Source organism: Salvelinus sp. IW2-2015, unplaced genomic scaffold (assembly GCF_002910315.2).
Source record: "Salvelinus sp. IW2-2015 unplaced genomic scaffold, ASM291031v2 Un_scaffold3151, whole genome shotgun sequence".
Lineage (NCBI taxonomy): Eukaryota > Metazoa > Chordata > Actinopteri > Salmoniformes > Salmonidae > Salvelinus > Salvelinus sp. IW2-2015.
The window spans coordinates 19,774-29,862 of NW_019944439.1; the positions used below are offsets into that span (position 1 = coordinate 19,774).

General features: G+C 44.4%; 1 protein-coding gene across 1 annotated transcript; it reads right to left on the bottom strand.

Annotated features, from left to right (window-relative positions):
• Positions 1-2,774: 2,774 nt before the first annotated feature.
• gem (GTP binding protein overexpressed in skeletal muscle) lies at positions 2,775-7,442 on the bottom strand. The gene is made up of 4 exons (XM_024142430.2): positions 6,024-7,442; positions 5,703-5,779; positions 5,346-5,550; positions 2,775-3,564 (listed from the first exon to the last, which is right to left on the bottom strand). The coding sequence occupies exons 1-4, from the start codon at positions 6,376-6,378 to the stop codon at positions 3,281-3,283; spliced, it is 921 nt and encodes a 306-aa protein (XP_023998198.1). The 5' UTR covers positions 6,379-7,442; the 3' UTR covers positions 2,775-3,280.
• Between the last annotated feature and the right edge of the window lie 2,647 nt (positions 7,443-10,089).

Genomic DNA, 10,089 nt, shown 5'->3' on the forward strand with positions numbered 1-10,089 from the left:
CACACGCTACTGCCCTGGCCCCATCCCAGGTCTCTAGGGGGTCAGTGCCAATCATCCTGGTGGGAACACACACACACACACACACACACACACACCACACACACACACACACACACACACACACACACACACACACACACACACACACACACACACACACACCACACACACACACACACACACACACACACACACACACACACACACACACACACACACACACCACACACCACAACACACAACACACACACACACACACAACACACCACACACACACCACACACACGGAGTTACCTCGAGGGAGGATAACTGCTCTGTGTCACCTTGAGTCATGTTCCAATAGCGTTGTGTGTGTGATGTTATTGGAGTCTAGCTAGACAACAATGAACATGATGAACATTCAAAGAAATATGGATTTTATTCCACTGCTAAACAAAACCAACGGTAAATATCCACACACAAGCAGAACATACACAAGATGAGCAGTGCAGATTGTCAGTTATCTCAATCGGACAGATAGGACTATGTACAAAACCACATGGACATACAAACACCTTGTTATCAGGCTTCAAATTGTCCGGGTAACCTAGGTTAAAGCACTTGGGGAGAGAGAACGAGGGATGATAGAGAGAGAGAGAAGGAGTCTCAGTGAAGGGGGCATCCTAAAAGGGATTAGAGATCACTAATTATCTGCACCTCTCTCTCTTTTCCTATTTCAATCTTCTGTCGGCTGAGATTGTCAGAACACTGCATGTCCATTGGTTGATTCTCCAGACGTCACAGAGGCTGGGAATGGGTGGACAGTTTTGAGGGGTCAGTCTAATGTAGACTGCAGTAGGGGTGGGGTGTGTGTTGTGTCCTGGGTCTTAGAGCACTGAAAGGTCATGGCAGGATTTGGACTTCAGACGGAATGCGACGTTGGCATTGTTCTTTGCCACCATCTGTCCAGGAAGCGTTTGGCTTCTTGGGTATGCTGTCCGGCGTGTGTGTGAGTGTGTGTGGTCTGCGGCGGTCGTTGTTCTTCTTTGGTGTCTCTGCGTAGTCGTAGCTGCTGTACAATGCCATGGAAGGCTGGCCAGACGTTTGTGTTCGCATTGCTGCTGACGTCTCGATGAACTTACAGTCAAACACTGCAGCACACGCACGGCCCTCTGGAGAGAATAACAGTCACAGTCAGATCGCTGCTGAGAAACTCATAAACACACACAACACCATACTCACCCACAGCCTTGTAACATATATTGAAGTAGAAGTTACATACTAGCATACATCTAAACTAGTTTTTCACAATTCCTGACATTTAATCCTAGTAAAAAAATTTTGAAGGAATGTGAAATGTCAGAATAATAGTAGAGAGAATGATTTATTTCAGCTTTTATTTCTTTCATCACTTCCCAGTGGGTCAGAAGTTACATACACTCAATTAGTATTTGTACATTGCCTTTAAATGTTTAACTTGGGTCAAACGTTTTGAGTAGCCTTCCACAAGCTTCCCACAATAAATTGGTGGAATTTTGGCCCATTCCTCCTGACAGAGCTGGGTGAACTGAGTCAGGTTTGTAGCCTCCTTGCTCGCACACGCTTTTTCAGTTCTGCCCACACATTTCTATACGATTGAGGTCAGGCTTTGTGGATGGCCACTCCAATACCTGACGTTGTTGTCCTTAAGCCATTTTGCCACATCTTTGGAAGTATGCTTGGGTCATTGTCCATTTGGAAGACCCATTTGCGCACCAAGCTTTAACTTCCTGACTGATGTCTTGAGTTGTTGCTTCAATATGTCCACATAATTTCTTCACTTCATGATGCCATCTATTTTGTGAAGTGCACCAGTCCCTCCTGCAGCAAAGCACCCCCACAACATGATGCTGCCACCCCCGTGCTTCACTGTTGGATGGTTTCTTCGGCTGGCAAGCTCCCCCTTAACCTTTCAACATAACGATGGTGATTATGGCCAAACAGTTCTATTTTTGTTTCATCAGACCAGAGGACATTTCTCCAAAAAGTACGATCTTTGTTCCCATGTGCAGTTGCAAACCGTAGTCTGGCTTTATGTATGGGGTTTGGAGCAGTGGCTTCTTCCTTTGCTGAGCAGCCTTTCACGTTATTGTGATATAGGACTTGTTTTACTGTGGATATAGAAACTTTTGTGACCTGTTTTCCTCCAGCATCTTCACAAGTCCTTTGCTGTTGTTCTGGATTGATTTGCACTTTTCGCACCCAAAGTACGTGCATCTCTAGGAGACGGAACGCGTCTCCTTTCCTGAGCGGTATGACGCTGCGTGGTCCATGGTGTTTATACTTGCGTACTATTGTTTGTACAGATGAATGTGGTAACTTCAGGGTTTGGAAATTGCTCCAAGGATGAACCAACTTGTGGATGTCTACAATTTGTTTTCTAGGTCTGGCTGATTTCTTTTGATTTTCCCATGATTCAAGAAAGCAGGCACTGAGTTTGAAGGTAGGCCTTGAAATACATCCACAGGTACACCTCTAATTGACTCAAATAATGTCAATTAGCTTATCAGAAGATTCTAAAGCCATGACATAATTTTCTGAATGTCCAAGCTGCTTAAAGGAACGGTCAACTTACTGTATGTAAACTTCTGACCCTATCATGAAATTGTGATACAGTGAATTATAAGTGAAATAATCTGTCTGTAAACAATTGTTAGAAAAATTACTTGTGTTTGAGTCATGTTCCAATAGCATGTTTGTGTGTGTGATGTTATTGGAGTCTAGCTAGACAAATACAACAAGTGAACGAAATTACATTTGAAAGAAAATATGGATTTTATTCCACTGCTAAACAAAACCAACGGTAAATATCCACACACAGCAGAACATACACAAGATGAGCAGTGCAGATTGTCAGTTATCTCAATCGGACAGATAGGACTATGTACAAAACCACAGACATACAAACACCTTGTTATCAGGCTTCAAATTGTCCGGGTAACCTAGGTAACCTAGGTAAAGCACTTGGGAGAGAGAACGAGGGATGATAGAGAGAGAGGAGAGAGTCTCAGTGAGGGATGAAAAAAGGACAGGAATTAACATCTCTCTCATGACCCTAAAAGGATTAGAGATCACTAATTATCTAGCACCTCTCTCTCTTTTCCTATTTCAATCTYTCTGTCGGCTGAGATTGTCAGAACACTGCATGTCCATTGGTTGATTCTCCAGACYGTCACAGAGGCTGGYGAATGGGGTGACAGTTTTGAGGGGTCAGTCTAATGTAGACTGCAGTAGGGGTGGGGTTGTGTGTGTGTCCTGGGTCTTAGAGCACTGAAAGGTCATGGCAGGATTTGGACTTCAGACGGAATGCGACGTTGGCATTGTTCTTGGCCACCATCTTGTCCAGGAAGCGTTTGGCYTTCTTGGGTATGCTGTCGCGGCGTGTGTGTGAGTGTGTGTGTCTGCGGCGGTCGTTGTTCTYCTTGGTGTCTCTGCGTAGTCGTAGCTGCTGTACAATGCCATGGAAGGCTGGCCAGATGTTGTGTTGCATTGCTGCTGACGTCTCGATGAACTTACAGTCAAACACTGCAGCACACGCACGGCCCTCTGGAGAGAATAACAGTCACAGTCAGATCGCTGCTGAGAAACTCATAAACACACTATCATCCACAGCCTTCAGTAACATACAGTTGAAGTCGGAAGTTTTTCACAATTCCTGACATTTAATCCTAGTAAAAAAAATCCCTGTTTTAGGTCAGTTAGGATCACCCCTTTATTTTAAGAATGTGAAATGTCAGAATAATAGTAGAGAGAATGATTGATTTCAGCTTTAATTTCTTTCATCACATTCCCAGTGGGTCAGAAGTTTACATACACTCAATTAGTATTTGGTAACATTGCCTTTAAATTGTTTAACTTGGGTCAAACGTTTTGAGTAGCCTTCCACAAGCTTCCCACAATAAGTTGGGTGAATTTGTGGCCCATTCCTCCTGACAGAGCTGGTGGAACTGAGTCAGGTTTGTAGGCCTCCTTGCTCGCACACGCTTTTTCAGTTCTGCCCACAAATGTTCTATAGGATTGAGGTCAGGGCTTTTGTTGATGGCCATCCATTACCTTGACTTTGTTGTCCTTAAGCCATTTTGCACATCTTTGGAAGTATGCTTGGGTATTGTCCATTTGGAAGACCCATTTGGACCAAGCTTTAACTTCCTGACTGATGTCTGAGTTTGTTGCTGCAATATATCCACATAATTTCTCCTCATATGATGCCATCTATTTTGTGAAGTGCACCAGTCCCTCCTGCAGCAAAGCACCCCCACAACATGATGCTGCCACCCCCGTGCTTCACTGTTGGGATGGTGTTCTTCGGCTTGCAAGCCTCCCCCTTTCCTCAAACATAACGATGGTATTATGGCCAAATAGTTCTATTTTTGTTTCATCAGACCAAAGGACATTTCTCCAAAGTAGATCTTTGTACCCATGTGCAGTTGCAAACCGTAGTCTGGCTTTTTATGGGGTTTTTGGACAGTGGCTTCTTCCTTGCTGAGCGCTTTTCATTCTATGTTGATATAGGACTTGTTTTACTGTGGATATAGAAACTTTTGTACCTGTTTCCTCCAGCATCTTCACAAGGTCCTTTGCTGTTGTTCTGGATTGATTTGCACTTTTCGCACAAAAGTACGTTCATCTCTAGGATATCCTTTTGAGCGGTATGACGCTGCGTGGCCCATGGTGTTTATACTTGCTACTATTGTTTGTACAGATGAATGTGGTACCTTCAGGCGTTGAAATTGCTCCCAAGGATGAACCAGACTTGTGGATCTACAATTTTCTTGGTCTTGGCTGATTTCTTTTGATTTTCGCATGATTTCAACAAAGGGCACTGAGTTTGAAGGTAGGCCTTGAAATACATCCACAGGTACACCTCCAATTGACTCAAATAATGTCAATTAGCCTATCAGAAGTTCTAAAGCCATGACATAATTTCTGGAATGTTCCAAGCTGTTAAAGGAACGGTCAACTTATGTATGTAAATTCTGACCACACTGAATTGTGATACAGTGAATTATAAGTGAAATAATCTGTCTGTAAACAATTGTTGAAAAATTACTTGTGTCATGCACAAAGTAGATGTCCTAACCGACTTGCCAAAACTATAGTTTGTTACAAGAAATTTGTGGAGTGGTTGAAAAACAAGTTTAATGACTCCAACCTAAGTGTATGTAAACTTCGACTTCAACTGTATACACATCGCGCATTTCGCCATGCACACACGCACGCACGCACGCACGCACGCACACACACACACACACACACACACACACACACACACACACACACACACACACACACACACACACACACCAAACCTGTGCCTCTAATCTCACCGTTAACTGACACCTCTCTGCGGCGGACCAAGTCACACTTGTTTCCCACCAGGATGATTGGCGTGTGGTGGGCAGGGCGGTGTTGGCGGAGGGATATACGTAGCTCTGAGGCTTGCAGGAAGGAGGACCGGTCAGTTATAGAGTAGACCAGCAGGTAAGCATCGCCTGTCTGTATACACTGGTCCTGAGACGACCCTCCCTCATCCTGAAGGGAACACAAATAGAGACTATGTTAGAGCTGTGATATGTAAACAAACTGTTAGAGTATGGCAAAAACACACACRCAGCAAGACAGAGTTGAGACTAAGCCTACAGACTAGAGTTTCATCRAGTAACCATTAGAAGTTTCTCTCTTACCTCTGAGTCCCAGTTGTCCACTAGAGTGACTGTGGCTTTCTCTCCATCCACTGTGATGGTCYGCTCACACACCTCATCTGAAGAACAAACCAATCACTGTGTTAAGAACCACATTYACAACCAACATTTAGATTCATACAAATAGAATTGTTCAGGCATCTTACTTTTATATTGATGTAAGATGGATGCGTAAAAAGGAGCCCAAGTGGATGTTTCCCATTACGCACAAAAGCATTAAATACATCCATCACAAAGTCATAATATTGGCCTACGCTATAAAACATATTTTCCTTATTATCAAGCGCATTGTAATTCATTCACCTCCATAGAGCTCGCACTCGTCACTGTCCATGCTGTCTGCCGCTCCAGCGAAGATGCTGGCAATCGCGGWTTTACCGAYCCCYCTGGCGCCCAGCAGCACCACGCGAAACGGTCTCGWGCTGCCGCCGGTATTCCCRGTAGACCCAGTGGAGATGACGGAGTCTGYSGAGTCTAAAGAGGCCCAGCTGTCGCGGCTCCCATCCGATTCCCCGGCGGAGTTCGTACAGGATTTGGAGCGGGACATGCACGCTGGAGACGCGAGGCTGTCTGATAGGTGGCTCCCGGTATCACTGATGCTCCACCGATGGAGTTGGTGCTGCAGCCGCAGACTGTGTCGTCGCATGCTCAACAGCATGATGATAAGATAATAAAATAAATCAAACTAATAAAACTCGCCCTTTAAAATAAAGGTGCGCTGAAAAAACACCCTTGGACTGGACTATAAAACAAATAATGGAACAGATGAGAATCTCCAAAGTATTCTCAGAAAGTAAAAGTCCATAATTGAGTGAAATGGATGAAGACTGGATACAACCGAATGTCCAAACTCAGGAATAAGAGTTCATCAAGAGCTACGAGCAAAYGTCAGAAGTTGTCCCACATCAGTGGAAGTCACGCATCAGTGCAGGTAGACAGTTAAATTCTCGAGATGGGAAAGAAAGAGGCTGTTTGGTTGTTGAGGTCTCTGAACACTGTGAGCRCGTGTAATCCCGTAAATCGGTCTCTCTCTAATGTTATAATGGGATTTCTTCTGCGGCGAGATTTATATAAAGAAGGGCTCAGCGCGAGATAGGGTTTCCTTGACGTCAAGTCTGTGTCTCCTCCCTCACCCTTGTGCGTTCTCACGGCTCGGGACCAGTGGTGTTGAGGGGGTCTGCCCTCCCACCCAGAGGCAGCAGTGGATAAGTGGAGATGTGTGTTTCCACATGTGTAGGCTACTGTATCCCTGCCAATGTTTCTGATACTGTAGAGACTGAGCAGGGACATAACATAACAGCCTGGTTTCATAGACTAGACATAACATAGTAAACGTAATTCCGGGATACCAAATTAGCATAGTAGTAGTATGATATGTTATGTTTGGTATGGCTACATGGTTTCCTTTACATAACAATGGCTAACTGTGAACATGCATTAAGATCCAGGGTTAACACTTTCTCACAAAGCAACTGTTTTGATTATGCAGAAGTTGTTGATTCTCCTCTTCACATGTCTTTAGTGTCACACTGGGTGATGGACACTTCCCCAAAAATAACAGTAATCACTGGTTACACACTGGTGCTGCAATGGAAAAAGGTCATAAAGAGCCATGTGTAACGGATGTGAAATGGCTAGCTAGTTAGCGGTGGTGCGCGCTAATAGCGTTTCAATCGGTGACGTCACTTGCTCTGAAACCTTGAAGTAGTGGTTCCCCTTGCTCTGCAAGGGCCGCGGCTTTTGTGGAGCGATGGGTAACGATGCTTCGTGGGTGACTGTTGTTGATGTGTGCAGAGGGTCCCTGGTTCGCGCCCGGGTCTGGGCGAGGGGACGGACTAAAGTTAAACTGTTACACATGCATTTGAGTGACAGAAGGCCCCAGTACATTCTCCTCTAGGCAGAGGCATCATGCCCACAGGGGGCACAAGGGCACGTGCCCCCTCAGATGTGTCCTGTTTAAAAAATAGGAATAATAAAAAAGATATGTTGTTGTTGTTTCTCTGTAATACTACTAGTCACATAGCAATTTTATGAAGTTGGCTTTAGCTAGYCTCRACTAGCTAACAAGAGCCATTTCAGGCTATCAAGTTAGAGTAGCTACAGTGCATTTGGAAAGTATTCAGACCCCTTGACTTTTTWWAAATTACGTTACAGCCTTATTATAAAATTGATTACATTGTTTTTCCCCTCACCAATCTACACACAATGCCCCATAATGACAAAGCAAAAACAGGTTTATAGAAATGTTTGCAAATGTATAAAAAAAAGAACACGGAAACGTTCCATTTACGTAAGTATTCAGACCCTTTACTCAATACTTTGCTGAAGCACGTTTGGCAGCGATTACAGCCTCAAGTCTTCTTGGGTATGACACTACAAGCTTGACACACCTTTATTTGGGGAGTTTCTTCCATTCTTCTCTGCAGATCCTCTCAAGCTCTGCCAGGTTGGATGSGGAGYGTCGCTGCGCAGCTATTTTCAGGTCTCTCCAGAGATGTTTGATCGGGTTCAAGTCCGGGATCTGGCTGGGCCAGTCAAGGACATTCAGAGACTTATCCCAAAGCCACTCATGCGTTTTCTTGGCTTTGTGCTTAGGGTCGTTGTCCTGTTGGAAGGTGAACTGTCGCCCCCAGTCTGAGGTCCTGAGCGCTCTGCAGCAGGTTTCGTCAAGGATCTCTCTGTACTTTGCTCCGTTCATCTTTGCCTCGATCCTGACTAGTCCCCCAGTCCCTGCCGCTGAAAAACATTCCCACAGCATGATGCTGCCACCACCATGCTTGACCGTAGGGATGGTGCCAGGTTTCCTCCAGACGTGACGCTTGGCATTCAGGCCAAAGAGTTCAATCTTGGTTTCGTCAGACCAGAGAATCTTGTTTCTCATGGTCTGAGAGTCCTTTAGGTGCCTTTTGGCAAACTCCAAGCAGGCTGTCTTGTGCCTTTACTGAGGCTTCCGTCTGGCCACTCTACCATAAAGGCCTGAGAGATGGTTGTCCCTCTGGAAGGTTCTCCCATCTCCACAGAGGAACTCTGGAGCTCTGTTAGAGTGACTTTCGGGTTCTTGGTCACCTCCCTGACCAAGGCCATTCTCCCCCGATTGTTCAGTTTGGCCGGGTGGCCAGCTCTAGGAAGAGTCCAAACTTCTTCCATTTTAGAATGATGAGGCCACTATGTTCTTGGGGACCTTCAGTGCTGTCTAGGAGCTCTACGGACAATTCCTTCGACCTCTTGACTTGGTTTTTGATCTGACATGCACTGTCAACTGTGGGACCAGAAAAGGCACAGGTGTGTGCATTTCCAAATCATGTACAATCAATTGAATTTACCACAGGTGGACTCAAGTCAAGTTGTAGAAACATCTCAAGGATGATCAATGGAAACAGGATGCACCTGAGCTCAATTTTGAGACTCATAGCAAAATGTCTGAATACTTCTGTAAATAAGGTATTTCTGTTTTTCATTTTGAATAAAGTTGCAAAAATGTCTAAAAAACAGTTTTCATTTGTCATTATGGGGTACTGTGTGTAGACTGATGAGGTAAAAACATTATTTAATCCACTTTAGAATAAGGCTGAAATGTAACAAAATGTGGAAAAAGTMAAGGGGTCTGAACACTTTCCGAATGCACTGTAGCTTGTCTAACTAACAAGCCTGCTGGCAAGGTTGTTAGACGTTTAGAAAGAAAGACATTACTAAACGTATGAATAGGACTCACAATTCCTTTTAATCTTTACCCAGATTTTAGCAGAAATCATTCGTTTCTTTAGTGCCCCCTATTATCACAATTCCTCCTGAAGCAGGTCTATGTCTCCATTAACCTCTGACTGGTAAAGAAGCTGAATGCAGATAGATTTAGAGTCGCCCTAATGAGTATGCTTACGGAAGACCTAGATTAATACCGCCAATGAGTAACAGTCACACTGGGCCAGGAGTAAAACCCTGAGTCACATGGGCCAGGAGTTACATCACGGTCACACAGCTCCTGTATGTCCTCACCACCTATGCATTGCATCTCTTTTCCTACCTAACAAACCAAATAATGACAGTGGTAAGTCCACACAATCACACTCACATGCACATATCCACTCACACACTCTTTCACAATTCAGGCACCAGACAAGAGTCCTGTCATCCACATGTATACTATTTACATTATGGGCCAGGTTTCATTTCACATGTCTATAAGGGCAGTAGTCCAGGTTTCATTTCACATGTCTATAAGGTGCAGTAGTCCAGGTTTCATTTCACATGTCTATAAGTGCAGTAGTCCAGGTTTAATTTCACAATGCTATAAGGTGCAGTAGTCCAGGGTTTCATTTCACATGTCTATAAGGTATGCAGTAGTCCAGGGTTTCATTTCACATGTCTATAA